Raw genomic sequence first — 17,356 nt, 5'->3', positions numbered from 1 at the left:
GGAGCTTTGTTTGGTTTATTACACACACACACACACACACACACACACACACACACACACACACACACACACACACACACACACACACACACACACACACACACACACACATAGCCACACATAGCCACTCAGTCACATACATAAACACACACATACACAGCCACACAAACATATACATACACACACACACATAGACACAAAGACATGTACACACACGTACGCATACACATATACACACACACACACACACACACACACACACACACACACACACGCATGATCATATACATACACGCATACACACACATCGGCTTGTTCACCTGCATGCTGGCTCTGTAGTTTTTGGGGTTAGGTAGCGGTAGCGGTAGCTAGCTCAGACTGCGATCAGATCTCAAAATTTGGGTCGATTGCTGTTCGTGTTTTGGTCGGCTTCGTGCCGGTTTCGTGTTTTGTTTGTGGTTTTTTGTTGCAGATTTCCAGTGCTTGACGTGTGTTTCCGTGTGTTCCTGCTTCCTGGATTGGCAGTGGATGTCGTCACCCCCCCCACCCCCAAAAAAAAAAAAAAAAAAAAAAAAAATCACTGGGTTTGTATGTGTATATTTATGTATGTGTATGCATATGTATGCGTATATATATGTATATATATTAAATATAGTAATAATGCACATATATATACCTTTGGTTTCTACCTTCATGGTATCAATCATTAATATGTGTGCAGACAAGGTAAAAAATAAATAAATAAATAAATGAAAAAATAAAATGCTCCCAAACTTTTTATTTAATTTTTTATCAAAGTTTTTTTACCCGCAGCTGCGCTGAGACGTTGTCGTGCATGCACAACTCGACAAAGATTGTATTGAAGTGAGACGCCTCACTCCGTTGGAAAAACACGTATGGCGACTATTGTCGACAATGGAATTCATTGTCGACAACTTTGATTAAGGATTTTTGTCGACAACGTCGACGAATCGTTGCAGCCCTACAGTAAACTATGCTACCTTCATGGCGAGCAGTGATTAACTCTATTACCGTAAAGCAGGAAAATTCTTGTTTCATACCTCAGTTATGGTCTTTTAAATATGGAGCTCCAATTGGTTGGAACAACCTGCAAGAGACCCTGAAGTTAGCTGAACTGGTTTCATTGGACATTTTTAAGAAGGCTTTGATGGTGAGTTTAAGTGCACAGGTTTTGTTTGATTCACTGATCATTAGTCTCATATTGTTATGTTTCTTTTATCATACAAATCTTTATTGCATTAGTTTCCTATGTCCTTGATTCTTTTTATATAAGGTATATGTTTGTCCTTGGAACTGTTCTTGGCCAGGACGCTTTTCAAACCAAATTCATCACATTGTGTTCTTCAGGTTTGATTGATTGATTGATTGATTGATTGATTGGTTGGTTGGTTGGTTGGTTGGTTGGTTGGTTGATTGATTGATTGATTGATTGATTGATTGATTGATTGATTGATTGATTGATTGATTGATTGATTGATTGATTGATTGATTGATTGATTGATTGATTGATTGATTGATTGATTGATTGATTGATTGAAGTATGCATGTGTTTTGGCGTTGACTCTGTGACTACTTAAAAGACCATACTTTCCCATTGTTTTATTTCTAATATTTTTTCTTTTCAAATATGAATCCTTCTTGGATATCTTTAGATACTATTGGATTGTGGCGATTGAGGTTTCTCTCATGAAAAAGAAGGCGCCTCTTGTCTGCTCTGAGGTCTGCACTTATATGATGTCTTTTAATCTTTATCCAGGCTAAGCAGAGCACTGTGCTTCTCATTTACCCATTCACACAACCACAATGACACTGAGCGGTTCCATTATATACTCACTTTATATACAGTAGTGCTTTGAGTTTTACAATCACACCCAGATGAGAATGTTGCAGTGTTGGAAGAGTGTGTGTTGCTATAAAGTGGGCTTGTATTTGGATTTAATAATAATAATAATAATAATAATAATAATAATAATAATCAATTTTATTTATAGAGCGCTTTTAAAAGATCTCACGCTTTAAAAGACGCTTTACAGACAGAAAGATAAATTGTTGAGATCAAACAAATTAAAAACCACAGAATAAAAAAAGATAAGAGATAAAAGATAAGATAAATGATAAGAAACAAATCACACATTAAAAGCTGTTCTGAAGAGGTGAGTTTTGATATGCGATTTGAAGGTGGGTAAGTCTGTGCAGTTGCGGATGTGAGCGGGGAGAGAGTTCCAGAGGGGCGGCAGCTATGGAGAAGGCTCTGTGGCCCCAGGTCCGGTGCTTGGTTCTGAGTGCTGGAGACAGGAGGTTGGCATCGGAGGAGTGGAGGCTGCGGGAGGGAGTGTGGCGGTGGAGCAGGTCGGTGAGGTAGCAGGGGCCTGGTTGTTGAAGGCTTTGTGGGGGAGGAGGAGGACTTTGAAGTGGATGCGTTGAGGGACAGGGAGCCAGTGGAGCCTCTGGAGGACTGGGGTGATGTGGTCTCTGGAGGACTGGGGTGATGTGGTCTCTGGAGGACTGGGGTGATGTGGTCTCTGGAGGACTGGGGTGATGTGGTCATGGGGTGTGAGTGAGCAGGCGAGCGGTAGAGTTTTGTATGTGTTGAAGTTCATTGAGGACTTTGGAGGATGAGCCGTAGAGAATGCTGTTGCAGTAGTCGAGTCTGGATGTGATGAAGACATGGATGAGAGTTTCAGCGGCGGGGAAGGAGAGTGATGGGCGGAGGCGTGCAATGTTTTTCAGGTGGTAGAAGGCAGTTTTCCTGATGTGGTTGACGTGGTGTTGGAAGGAGAGGTTGTTGTCAAAGATGACTCCGAGGTTGTGGATGTGACTGGAGGGAGACAGAGAGGAGTTGTCGATGGTGAGACTGAAGGTGTGGGCGGTGTTGTTGAGGGATTTGGGACCAATGATGATTATGTCTGATTTTATGATCCATGATTTTATTTCAATAAGGCAGTTGGTCAGGGTGGAGTGAGTTGCGGTGGTGATGGAGTTGGTGGGAATGTAGAGCTGGACGTCGTCGACATAGCAGTGGAAGTGGAGACCATGGCGGCGGATGATGTTACCGAGAGGGAGCATGTAGAGCAGTGGTCCCCAACCCCCGGGCCGCGGCCCGGTACCGGGCCGTGGGTCATTTGGTACCGGGCCGCACAGAGAGAAGAAAGAAAAAAAAAAAAAAAAAAAAAAAATTTTTTTTTTAATTAAAAAATAATTTCTGTAGAATCCCCGACTGATGATGGATGACTCTCAAACTGATGGTTCACAATGTTTTTATTCCTTGGATGTAAATACACTGCAAACACACCGTAAGAGCTATAAAGGAATAAAATAAATAGTTAGTCTTTCTACATTCATATAAGTTTAACTTAAATACAGACCGACGCAGCTGCTCGGTCGGTTGGCAATAAAGCTACCACAATACATGAGCAACCAAACTCAAGCTGGACATAAATACGGTATAAAATTTGCACAAATCCTCATCAGCAGGTGTTTGTTTGTTTTAGGCTCCACTTTAGCATTCCCGACACTAGGGCTACGTTCACACTGCAGTCCTTAATGCTCAATTCCGATTTTTTCCCATATCCGATTTTTTTGTGTGGCTGTTCACACTATCTTTTAAAATGTGTCCTATATCCGACTCGAGTGTGAACGCATCGCGGCCCTGAACTGACCCGCATGCGCAGAGACGTGTGATGATGACAATGATGGATTTGCATCCAACAGGTGGATGAACTGCCAATTATCCATCAAGCTCCACAATTATCATGTTAACATTAAATCAGATAGATTTGTCAAGGACGTTTCTCTTGCATCTCTATCATTATGCGGGCATGAATTCTCAGAGTTTTGCGGGAGCGGATGTAAACACTGCGGGAGCGGAACACACACGTTGCGGGTGCAGGACTGCGGGCGGTAATGGTCAGAAATGCAGCGGGAGCGGGCGGGGGGGCTCTAGCTCCGCTCCCCGGAGTGTCAGCTCTGCTCTCCGGCGTTCAGCTGGGTTTATCACCTAACACACGGTCCAGCTCGTTGTAAAACGGGCAGGTTATGCGACCACGACTGCTTCGCTGATTTGAATCCTCAGCTTCTTTATTTAGTAATATGCTTAAATTCAGCGGGTTGTCTCGTCTGATCTGAAGTCGTAGGTGAAAAAGAGGTGAGCGGTAGGGAGGGGAGGAGGAGAGGCGGGGACGGCCCGGAGGGACCCCCGCCTCTCCCGTGTCTCCCCCGCGGCTCGGGGCTCTGCGTGTGACGTCAAAGTCGCATTAATTCCGACCTGCCTGTTCACACTGAGGTCGCATTGCAAAACATCAGACCTGTATCCGATTTAGAACCACATATGGAAGCGACCTGAATCTGATTTGAAAAGATCAGATTCCATGTGACTTGTGCTGTTCACACTGTCATAAACAAATCGGATCTGAGTCACATATGAGCAAAAAATCGGATTTGGGTCACTTGGGAGCTGCAGTGTGAACGTAGCCTAGTTTAGTCTTTCAGACACACTTTCTACTGCCGTTAAACTTTAACCGTTAAAGTCCGAAGCTCAGGATGTTTACGTGGTCTCGGTGAGACGCCTTCAAAATAAAAGCACTTAATATCGGTCTACTTAATATATAACAATAAAATAAAAGCCTGGCTTTAAATAACGTTAATGAGAAAACAAACATAAAAACACATTTATAGAAACACTGATATTATAGGTAATTTACAATTTCCAAATATTTAATTTTATTTCTTCAAAAATGATGTTTTATTATTATTATTATTATTATTATTATTATTATTATTACTACTATAGCGAAAATACCACCGTTTTTAATGCCGGGCATTTTATTTAGTTTTTATCAGCTACACCTTTAGATTGGGCCGTGAAAATATTGTCAGACATTAAACCGGTCCGCGGTACAGAAAAGGTTGGGGACCACTGATGTAGAGGATGAAGAATAGAGGACCGAGCACTGAACCCTGGGGTTAGGCCTGGGACGATAATCAATAAATCGCACGATAAATGAAAATGGACTCGATAATGTTTCCGGCCTCGATAAATGGCCATATGCACGCATATTTGTTTTCCTCGTCTCCGGCCTCCAAACACACTGGATGACAAGAGGGCTCACTCTGTGCATCGGTCTTAGCACCTGGGCGCGTTTGTTCCTTAGCGGAAAAAAATTAACGGAGTGAACCATCTTGTCAATCATTCAGACTCTTTGTATCTGTGGGGGGAGGCGGAGCCTCGGGTTGAACTGAGGGAATCCTTGTTAGTTTCTTTTCCTCCGCTTAGTAATATGCTTAAATTCAGCGGGTTGTCTCGTCTGATCTGAGGTCGTAGGCGAAAAAAAAGGAGAGTGCGGGTGGAGAGGAGAGGGGCGGTGGCGGCCCGGGGGCCGGCCGTCTCTCTCCCTCCAGCCCGCGGCTCAGTGCTCGGGTGATTGCCGGGCGCGCCGGCGGGACGAGCCGGAGCTCCGTCACCCCACGCGTCCGTCGCCAAGATCCCCCAGTGGGTGGGAGCGTGTGTCCGCCTCCGCCGGCCTTCGCAGGCGCAGTGGTACGCGGTCAGCGCGGAGACCTGAGTCCACCGGTAGCCGAGTCCTCCGCGCAAGCGGGGGGCTTGACGGAGACGGCACTCCCTTTTTCCTCTCACCCCTGCGGGTGAGAGCTGCTGTTTGGGGGGTGGCGGTTTCTGCGAGGGGTGCGGAGGTCCCCGCACGTCGCGACCGGGCGTCCCGACGGTCTGCACTTGGGGGCACGAAGGCTCGAACCCCCCGTTTGCTTGTTTTATTTGTTTTGCATATTTAAAAGTTCTCCAAGTTCAAATAAAGGTTTAATTATTACATTTGAAAGGGTGTACTTGCATTATTATGATATATTAACATTACATAAGTGCTTATTTTGGTCTCGACAATGTCGACAATAATATCGTTTATCGTCAATAATTTGTGGGACAATATATCGTCCAGCAAAATTTGTTATCGTCCCAGGCCTACCTGGGGTACACCTTGTGACAGAGGGGCAGTGGAAGAGGTGCAGTTGTTGATACTAATTAATTGTTGTCTGTTTGTGAGGTATGACCTTAACCAGAGGAGAGCAGTTCCGGTGATTCCAGGTGGGAAAGAAGGATGGTTTGGCTGATGGTGTCAAAGGCTGCTGTGAGGTCTGTGGGTCTCATTTGGCCTTTGGGCAAGTTGTGATATTAAAAGGCCGCTAACTAATGCATTTAATACAGTTTAAAGGGACCAGGCGTGAGTATGCTACCTTTTATTTGGATGCTGCACCATTGCACTGATCCCTTTAGGAGCCACACAGTGGGGACACATAAGTGGTGTGTACCAGTAAAACCTTCACACTGTCACCTTGTAATGATATTATTATAATTAGAACAGGAGCCGTTGTAGGGGGCTGGGAGGGTGTTGAATCTTCTCCTTGTCTCCCTGGTGGTGGAGGTGCAACTGATGAACATGTGAACATCTTCCGTAGCTGAACGCGCACTTTCTAGATTGTGGTACATTCCATTATTTTATTTATAGTATATATTATGAAATTAAGATCGAGTATGTCCTCTTGTTTCTGTGGTTGTCTCCTCTCACATTGGGGTTGTTAGCTATATTCCACTGGATTAAATTGAAGTCTGCAGCCGGAGAGCATGTGTTACATGTGTGCCCACCTCTACCGGTAAAGAGATATTTTAATCAGTTAGAAAAGATACACTTCTTCAGATACAGACAAATGAATGCTATTTTAATGCTTTTGGGTGACGGCAGAGATGCCACTGGTAGGCCTATGTCAGATTTGTTTTTTGATTTTTTGCAACATACAATAATGAAACTGAAGGAAACGATTTATGTAATACAAGTTAAATGCTATCATAAAATATAGTCATAACATCTATTTAACAATTGCCACAATTGCCATGGCGGACACAATGACGGACCTCGCACCCAGCAGAATTGAAGAAAGAAAGAAAGAAAGAAAGAAAGAAAGAAAGAAAGAAAGAAAGAAAGAAAGAAAGAAAGAAAGAAAGAAAGAAAGAAAGAAAGAAAGAAAGAAAGAAAGAAAGAAAGAAAGAAAGAAAGAAAGAAAGAAAGCTTTCCTTAGTACTCCCACAATGGGGAAATTCTTTCTCTGCATTTAACCCATTTTCTAGTTGAACTAGTAGCAGTAGTCTGCCATGCAATGGCACGGCGCCCGGGGAGGGTTAAGGGCCTTGCTCAGGGGCCCAAGGTGGTTTTGGTTTTGGTTGCAATCCAGGGGCTTGAACCTGGGTCCTCCAGACTCCAGCCCTCATCTGTAACCACTAGGCTGCCACCCCCCCCCTCCCTTGTAGGGAAAGGGGTGTGGTCACGGGTAGATTTATGGTTGCTAGGGTACGCATCTTCTCTGTCAGTTGTCAGTTGTTATTTCATTGTCTGGAATAAAGGCTTGTTGTCCAACCTCTGGAGTCGTTCTTCATCCTGCTACATTGTCCTAAAATACACAGTTCTGAATATTTTTTTCTAATTTGTTTCTTGTTCTATACCTGAAGGTTATCAACCTATCACCTGGGCCTCAACTGAAATAAAAGAAGAAGAATGACTATCTAGTTGTGCACTGTCTTCTATGCCGAGTAGTTTAGGCAGGCATTGAGATAAAATAACCCAAAACTCCATAGTTTTGAATGTGAAATTTATCAACAACATTTCTTACATTGATTAATCACTCTTTTTTTAATTGTTTTACAGCTTGCATTGAGTGTAGTTTAAGGTTCTTGGTGTCCTGTAACAGGATATTGTTGGCACACAGTAGCTCAGTTACTACACTTGGATCCTCTTTAGCCACACCTTCTAATTTGGACCCTTCTGTTCCTCATGTGTGTCTCGCTGTTTTGGATCAGTTTCAGTCCATTTCAATGTCTTGTCTTTTATTCAATTTCTAGATCCAGGCATTTCTCTGCTCTGCCTCCCTTATCCAAACAGTTTCAGTGCAGCTGCGACCTGTGTTAGACCTCTCTCTCTACCATCCTGTCGTATGCATGTGGAAGTGGAGGGGTGGCGTATGAAAAAACATGGGCGTGTTTCTACTGAAAACGAGATTTCAACCATTTTGTAATTAATTAAGCAACACCATGTTTAAAGCTTTACAGTCTTCTTTCAATTGGATCAAGTGAAGTTACAGTTTGGGAATCAGCCACAAGTTTATAATGATTTCCTTGATATTATGAAAGAGTTCAAATCACAAAGCTTGGTATGTTGGTATCTTGGTTAGGGTTAGGGTTAGGGTTAGGGCAGTGGTGGGCAAACGTTTTGACTCACGAGCCACAATGGGTTCTAAAAATTTGACAGAGGCCAGGAGCATTTGGATGGAGTGTTTGTGCTGGATATACTAAAGGATTGCATGTAGTGTGAGCGAACCTCAAAGCAAGAACACGCAAATAAATGCACAACCCGATTTATAACAGATTTGCACTGAAGATTGTCTTTCAAATATGCAAAATAGCCCTTATTAGTTAATAAGTTTGTCTCAAGGAATATGCAAGATATGGCATTTAAACACTATTTTGCACAATACTGGAAAGAAGAAAATGCAAATAGATTAAAATAGCATAGTGTACGCATTTGGATTTATCCAACCTGGAGATTACTTCTGTTTTTAATATGTTTTTAATTTTTTTTACAAATTTTTTTAATTTATCCAACCTGGAGATTACTTCTGTTTTTAATACGTTTCAATCGAAGGTACAAAGTTAAAGAAATCAACATTTATGAAAAAATGAATGGAATCACTTTCAACATTCAAAACATATCATTATTCAACGAAATACTCAAAGAATAAACCCCGCAAAATCATGGATGGATTATCCTGGCCGTTCTCTCTGAGACACTATCCTGCACGACTTTTTACAGAAGGGCTCGAATGGCGACATGAAACTAAATGAAATACGTGCCACTCCAACAACAGTCAATTTGTTTGAGTGCGCATGCGCCATCTATTGGGGAAACGTGGGCGTTGCAGGGAAAGGTGGAAAATGAACGAGGTTTTTATTATAATTTGGACGAATCAGGCGGGCCCGATTAAAAAGCGTAACGGGCCGTATGTGGCCCGGGGGCCGTAGTTTGCCCATGTCGTGGTTAGTGTAACCTGCACCACAGTCCGCACCTAATGTGGTGAAGGTTTTACCCTGCACACACAATCATTCATATCTGACGATATAGAATCACCAGTTAGCCTGCTGACACGTTTTTGGACAATGAGAGGAAGCCAGAATACCTGGCAAAACCCTTGCAAGCACAAGGAGAACATGCACAGTCCATAAAGAAAATACTCCTGCAGGGAGTCCAACGAGGAACCTTTTTGCAAGATGTTTTAGCTCAACAGATTATAAACACTGTTGCTGCTGAAGTTGGAATAATTATGTTGTAACATTCCACATTTCTTCCACATTTCATGAGTAGAGTAAAAGCTGTTTTACTCCTGCTTTATTGGCAACAGTGCATCTAGTCTGATTTTAAACTTTTTTTCCCCATCAAGGCTAAACGCTGATTTCCTTTTGACCCTTTAAAGTCTGATGCATGGAATAAAAATAAAAATAGATATTTTCTTATCTATTTTCTTATCTATTGTAATTGAAAACACCCCCAATTTTGTCTTTAATTCAAATTCAATCAAAATGCCAAGTAATAAATATTTTACTGATCAACATTCAACAAAATTCTAATTACCGTAATTTAGTTATAGTTATAGTTAATTCAGTTTTCATGGTTTAAGTCATGGTTTAAGTGTCTTCAGAGATTGCTGGCAGGAAGGTTATTCTGTAGTGGTCTGTGTTGCAGCGGATTAGATGTTAGATGTTGTGAAGAGGGCTATCCATAGCCTTCTTTACATAGCAAGCTCCAGAGGCTTCAGAGGCCCCAGAGCAGTCCGCAGAAGAGAGGCAGCATTCTTTAAAACTCCTGTCCTTCAGAAGCACTCTGAGCAGCACTATTCTACACCATTTTAAAAGTTTCAAAATCATATTTTTTTGCGCGCGTGCGTGCGTGCGTGCGTGCGTGGGTGCATGTGTGCGTGTGTCAGAACGTCGTCACGTCACATGGACGAAAAGAAAAATGGTGGACAACGTCACGATGGGTGTTCACACACGTGGTGAGGCAAAAGAAAAGATGGCTGACAGAGCACTTTTCAAAACTTTCTCTACCCAGATATTGAAAGTATCAGAGGCCTGATGGTCAGGGTACTAACCCTTTCCGTGTGGGTTAGTAAGAAGGAAAGGAAAACAGTCACAATATAATACACGTAACGACCACCGGTCTGCATGAGAGACCGTCGGCACGTTACACAGGAATAGGCAAAACCAACAATGCCAACGTAATCACACCAACAGCTTTGAAACTGGTGTGATCTCTCACCACCGGTACCTTTATCGTTCTGCTGTTTCCCACTCAGTGTCTGGAGTTTAACCCACCACACTCGCTCTAAGCTTTTGACGGGAAAGTGAGGGAACACGTTACACAAACGTAACGACCGTCGGTCTGCATTAGAGACCGCCGGCACGTCACAACGTAATGAGCAGACAAACAACAACAATCAACAATCAGCAACAATCAACGCTAACCGCTTTAATCTAACTCTGACCAGACACAAGCCTCTTACCTTGAGCTGCCCTGGAGGTAGCCGGCGGCATCCTGGGATTTGTGGAACTCCTGGTTCTGGTCCCGGTCACAGGGTACAGATTTTACTTTACTAATTTCAGTGTGAGCGGCTCCCATTCCCTCTCTCTTTCTGCCTCTCGAACATAGATGATGCAGCGCCGCTGGGGGCCGGGCGGTTCCCCTTTCCTGGCCGTCCTAGCCTGGTCACGACGTCTCGGTCCCTGTCCCCCTTGTCGGAATGTTTGCGGGTAAATCTGTTTTAACGCGGGTGGGCGCGTGGGCGTCGGCTGATGCTGGTCATGCTGATCGGAGATGAGGTAGGCCTTACGAGACGTAAGGAGAGTAGACGTTTCTCGTGCGATGATGAAACTCGGAGAGTGATCGGAGAGCGATCGGAGAGAGAATCGGAGAGAGCCGAACAGCGTTCCTTGGTGAACAGCTGGGTGGTTACGCTCGGCAGGGGGTCCTGGTGAACAGCAGCCCTTTTCCTCGGCTCTGGAAGAAAAGAGTCCTGGAAGAAAAGTGGACGAGGTTCGGGAAGCCACTGCTATTTAAACACCAGCGGAGACGGGCTTCACCTCAGCAGCACCTGCGGACCAATTGACTGTCCGTACTGGACGCGCGTGACCTCAGGCCCGCCCCCTTATGACACCTCTTCGGCGATGGACAACAAAACCCGCTGGGCTTTGTTGTCTTTCCTTGATTCCTTGAAAAATCGAGGCTGGTCTCAGAGTGAGGTCTCAGAGCTGGGCCTTAAAGTTGAAATTAAGGCTTCCCCTGTTCACATAGGACTGTGGCCCAACAATTATGAATACTTTAGGTAGTTTTATTTATTGTTATTATTTTTTATTTACAGTAATCCCTTGCTATAACGCGCTTCACCTTTCACCGTCTCGCTGCTTCACGGATTTGCATTGTGCATCGTGTTCTGCATTCTGATTGGCTAAACAGTCTCCCCAGCTTCTTCACTTCCTGTGTCAATAACGTTGGTTGCTTAGCAACAAGCTGAGAACGGCCAATGAGCTTCAGCAGCAGCTCAAGAACAGGAATCGTTCATTACAGTTCTCAAATATAATCGATGGTGGCATGTCGGTTTATTAGAATCTTTTTGCCTAGAAAAAAAAGAGCGACAACTACTACCCATAATATAATAATTTTTAAAAAAAAGAAAGAAAAAAAAAGCTTGCTACTTCGCAGATTTCACTTATCACGGGTTCTATTTGGAACGTAACCCGACGAGGGATTAGTGTATACACATTTTTTTTGCTTTATTTTGATAATGGGGATTCTGCACAGGTCTCACAAATTCACATATCAAGTGTGTTACATTCAACATCTTAGGGTTAAAGACCTGGGGTCTCATTTATAAAAGAGTGTGTAGGATTCATACTAAAAGTGTACGTAAACCCAAAAGCCGAAAATGGCGGGCGCAAAAAAAAATCTGGATTTATAAAACCGCATGCACGCACACTTGCACGCAATGTTCGCTTTATAAATCACAGTCCAGCTGGAAGGTTGCGCAGGTAAATTCGCCTCATATCCCGCCCTCTACACGCCCATTTCATACCATAAATGGGCAATGCAAAGTAGTATTTGCATATGAATGATCCTGCTGAGCATGTGCAGTGGCTTCCTGCAGTCTGTTTGTGCGTCAGGATGAATGAGACGTGTCGAGCCACCGTGCCACTGAATTTCACGGAGACTGAGATGTTGTGGATGAGGTGGAGGCAGGAAAACCACATTATTTGGTGGTCACAGTAAATGTAGAAAAAGTATATAGATAGTATAAAATAAAGCGAGTGAGTGGCAGCACGCTGTTGCTGCGCTAAACGCCGTGAGTGCCACGGACAGATAGTGCAGAAAAAAAAAGAAGTGGTGCGAGGCCAAGAGGTACGGAGCCCCTAAAGGGACACGGATTTTTTTTATATATATAATGAGTTTTACGTGCGTGCGTGAAACCTTTAAGGCTGATTTATGGTTCCGCGTCACACCAACGCAGAGCCCACGGCGTAGGTGCGCGTCGCCGCGTACCCTACGGCGTAGACTCTGCGTCGTTTTAACGCGGAACCATAATTTAGGATTACGCGCGTAAAGGTTTCACGCACGCGTAAAACTCATTATATATATATAAAAAAATCGGAGTCCCTTTTAGGGGCTCTGTAGAGTGGCCCGGCACTCGTTTGTTCTGTCCTCTGTCACTCTCCAGTTGTCGCGGTGGGTGACGAGGAGGTTCCCGGCCCGGCGTGTCCTGCACCGCGGTACCAGAGTCCTGATTGACGCTGTGCTTCAAACACAGAGGGACACGACCAGCGCTATTATATTATAAGTCTGATATGTGATGACATTAAAAGTATTACATGAATCTGGCTTCATTTCACCACCTCACCGCCTGCATCGCCAGTTCTCCATATCTTCAAAATGTTCGTGCGCTAGGGTCAGGGTTGGCGTAGAGATACACACATTTTCCCGTTAGTTTTTTCTTTTTAAATCCCAACCTTTGCGTAGAAGGTGGCTTGCGCATCTTCCAAGCCTCTCTTCCAAGCCAATCTTCCCTTGGTTGTCATGATGGCTTGTATGTTGGGACAGCGCACATACATGTCCGAGGGCTGCAGCTGCTTGTCCTGACAGACAGGAGGGGGAGGGGCTGCATCATGCTGCTGTTAAGTTCTTACCCCTAACTTCCAATTCATTACCTCTACATCAATTTTAAAATGTCAGAACAGGCTGGCTTGCTGGATGCTCATGATACAGGCACAGCATGAAAGAGTTGATGCTGGCATGGACTCTGTCATCCAGATCACGGAATCTCTCCAAGGCTTGAATCAAGGAAACTGTATTCTTTCATCTTTTATCTTTGCTGGTTTAACAACTTTGGTGTTCACGTGAAATATACTTGACTTGACTTAAGCCCTTTGCTCCTCTAGGGTGCATAGGCCGTTGACAAATGTCCTCCATTTCACTGGGCTTTTAGCTGTTCTTTGGAGATCTCCCCAGTTGAGGCCGCTCTCTACCATTTCTGCCTCGGTGCTTCTTCTCCAGCTGTTCCTGGGGCCTCGTTTCCTCTTTCCTTGGGGGTTACACTTCAAGGCTTGTCTGGTGGTGTTTGCCGCTGGTTTTCTAAGGGTGTGGGCAATCCAATTCCACGTTCTCTTCTGGATTTGTAAGTCAATGGGATCCTGGCTTGTTCTTTTCCACAGGACGTGAAATATAAGTAAAATCAAAGTGTGGGACTAAGTGTGGGATTACCAGGTCAAAATACAGAGGCCGAGACTTTGACACCAAGTTCTTTTCTATTTCCGTTCTAATTTACATGTCTTGATGTGCGTGGGCCGAGCACTATGCCAACTTTTATGTTTATGAGTGCAGATGAATTCATGTGGCTGGTATGTGGTGTCTCTGCTTTTATTCTGTGTTTCATGGTTGTTGTGTATTAAGACAAATCCTCTCCACCATGGTCTTGACACCCAGGGGAAGAGTCATGGAAGTGTTTTTTGCTCAGGTGTAATCTTGCCGATCTAAACCGTATTGCAACCCTTCCAAACAAGCCATTCTTTTTCTGACTTTGATCGATTATGCAGGTATTTAACCTGTTAAACATGCAAATTGAAGCCATTTCATGTTATTGCAACTTCTCTGAGTATCGCACAGTTGTACCTTGGGGTCAGTCTGGAATGAGGGACTCAATATTATTTGGAAATTACCATATAACAGTTCCCAAACCATTGGGGAGGAAAAATGATGTATCCAGCATCATTCCTGATTTTGTTTTCTTCTTTGGATCTTTTGTGAAAGTTAAAAATCAAGTCCACATGATAAGCAGCACGGAGCTGCTGCTCACTCTCTAGCAGCCATGGAGGTACTTGGTTTTTCAATCAAATATTTCCCATAACGTCGGCATAGTTTTTGTAAAATGAATAAATACAAGGTGTAATAACGTGTTGCTGTTGCTCAGTTTATTAACAATAACATATGATTTGAAGATATTAGTTCTGATTAGAGGCAATATCTCTTAAGTCCAGCTATGTTAATGTTGACTTGCAAAGATAAGGTGTTCTTTCTTGTTCCACATGCTGAGAGATCCAGTTGCCAGTCCCAAAGATAGTGCCACAGTAAATGTTGGTAGCCCCTGCTTTCTTGGTGAATATATCAAGCTGAGCATCACTTTTGGTGAAGAAATAATTAACCTTGATATGCAGAATAAGTGTAGTGCCTCTTAAACACGTGAACAAGCCTTTAAATAGAGCATCACTGTAAAATGCAGGACACAAGAACTCAAGTGTTTTCAAAAGAAGCTTAAGTACAATGCAAATCTGATTTATAAAAAGCCTCCATAACAGCAGACACAAAATAAGGGAATATTGGAAGAAATTAAACATGTGTATGGTACATATACCAATCTAGCATTATTGAATATACTGTATACTGTAGATTATCATTTGGTAAAATAAGAGTTTAAAATATCATGAGTCCGAAGCTGGAAGTATAAGAAACCATTTCAGGAAAAAAGAAAATGTAATTCCTGCTTCATACAACTGCATACTCTTCAAGTGTTCAGCTGGAGTTTTATTGGTGCTCTGGTGCTGAACCTGCACCTAATTAGGTTTATGTTATTTCCGTCTTAGACCACTAGAGGACAGTATGATTCTGCACATGTCCTACTGTCGGAGTTGTAAGTCACCCAGAAGGATGAATAGGGAGTCTGATGAATTCAAAATCTGTCTTAAATTGAATGACATTGTTAACTTGTTACATTTTTAATCCAATTTTCCACATACATACCAATCTAATCTGGTTCAAAGTTGGTACATTGCATTTTTGTTGACGTTTTTTTTCCCCCTTTCTTCCTCTTCAGGACTATTGATGTGTGGCTTATATAGATCTGTATAATGATTCTGCCTTATGTGAAGAGCCCTGTTTTTCTCAGCACTTTCACACCCGCCCCCCCACCCCCCTGGATTCCAAGGCCACCTCAAGGTAGACTCAATGGATTAGATGCACTTTAAAACCGTGGCTGCGCTCATCCAAAAATCTCTCCCGCATTGCTTCCACAACTCTTTCCAAGGTTCATTTCTTACATGAGTACACTACACTGAAATCATAAAGCGGTATTTGAAAACAGATAATGGTAAAACCCATGAGCCCTGCATCTGTGGAGCTCGTGTGTTCTCCCGGGCTTGGCTGTGTATGTCGGCTCTGGCAAACAGTTAACAGCACTGGAAACGTTTTCTCATTGTCCGCCTATGAATGGTCATTTTGAAGTGTTCTTTGCTTTTTTGCAAGCATGTGGAGCAGCGGGGAGCGGGTGAGTGCTGCTGATGCTGACACACGGACGTGCTGTGTTTTAGGTGGTGAACGGCCCCATGGATGTTGTCAACAGCATCGACCGGATGTTGACCCGCCTGAGCCCTCGGCTGATGACGGAGACGGATCGTCTGACCATTCACAGTCCTAACATCAGTGAGTCACAGTAAAGATGGATGAAACATGAAAAAATACCAAATCATTTAGGATAAAGAAAGTACTGGAGTTGAGGGGGGATGAGGGGGGATGGCATCCCCCCTGAAATAAAAACGGTCCAAATCATCCCCCCTGTAAAACTGCCATCCCTCCTTTCCATCCCTTATGTCATTTCATCAATGAATGTGGTTTTACTGCTATTTCAACATTTAGAGTCATCACCAGAAAAATAACACCAGAAAAATAACTTATTTGACAATTTTCACCTGTTTCAAGTAGATTTTCACTTGAAATAAGTAGAAAAATCTGCCAGTGGGACAAGAATTATCTTCTTATTACAAGCAAAAAATTCTTGTCCCATTGGCAGATTATTCTACTTATTTCAAGTGAAAATCTACCTGAAAAAGGTGAAAATTGTTGTTTTTTCCAGTGATGAGTCTGGTTTTAAGTGTAATGAGATTTTTTTAATAAAATGAGACATTTTAACTAGAAATAAGACAAATATTCTTGTTAAGATTGTGAGTTTTTGCAGTGATCCATGTCACTTATCCTGTGAAGGACAGAGTCATATTGATAAGTTCAGAAAAGTGTTTTTTATTGTTGTGTTTTGATGTATTTGATGTAAGCCCAGTGGATATTTAAAGCTTACAGAAGGCTGCATTTAACTGCTGCTATGTCATTCCTGCAGTATTTCTGCAGGTGTTTTGGTCACTGCTATTATTTGTAATATATTATATTATTTGTAATCAGCACAAATTATCTGTCCCCATATGATAAAATCCACCATCCCCCCTGATTTTTTTTTACAACTTGAGTACTAGATAAAGAAGAAATATTTGAGCAATGATCTGGGTCCATCATTGAGGAGCTGGGAAAAAATAGAGAAATGCAATTATGTAACAGCTGGCCTTAAAAAAAAGATGAAATCCGTTAAAAAAAGAGAACCACAATCAAGACGTGCATCTTTCACACAATGGCACTGATAGGCTGCACATTTCACATTGGCTTAAATTTTAAGATCATAGACCGATTGGATTTGACATTTTTTGTGACTGTGTTTGTTAACCAATTGTTAAACATCAGTTACAATTTTTCACAAATACTGAGTTGATTAAAAACGCATGCACCTGTAGCTACTACCTATCTATTACTTTTATGAAATGAATATGCATAACTCACATCTTTTTAAAATAGAATACATTTGTGACTTTACATCTGACTTCAATTTACTCGTTAAAAGATTAAACCGTGTCCATGGTAACCACAGT

The 17,356-nt window shown here is 42.8% G+C and overlaps 1 protein-coding gene across 1 annotated transcript in view; it reads left to right on the top strand.

The window, feature by feature from the left end:
• Window positions 1–17,356, top strand: part of adgrd2 (adhesion G protein-coupled receptor D2) — a 72,469-nt gene that overhangs the window by 11,972 nt on the left and 43,141 nt on the right. Inside the window, exon 8 of the mRNA XM_061730199.1 lies at window positions 15,977–16,088. Within this exon, the coding sequence (XP_061586183.1) occupies window positions 15,977–16,088 (112 nt within the window). The remainder of the gene's footprint in view (window positions 1–15,976; window positions 16,089–17,356) is intronic.

This window comes from Cololabis saira, chromosome 9 (genome assembly GCF_033807715.1).
Source record: "Cololabis saira isolate AMF1-May2022 chromosome 9, fColSai1.1, whole genome shotgun sequence".
In the NCBI taxonomy this organism is placed as follows: Eukaryota; Metazoa; Chordata; class Actinopteri; order Beloniformes; family Belonidae; genus Cololabis; species Cololabis saira.
This window is presented reverse-complemented; position numbering and strand designations above follow the sequence as displayed.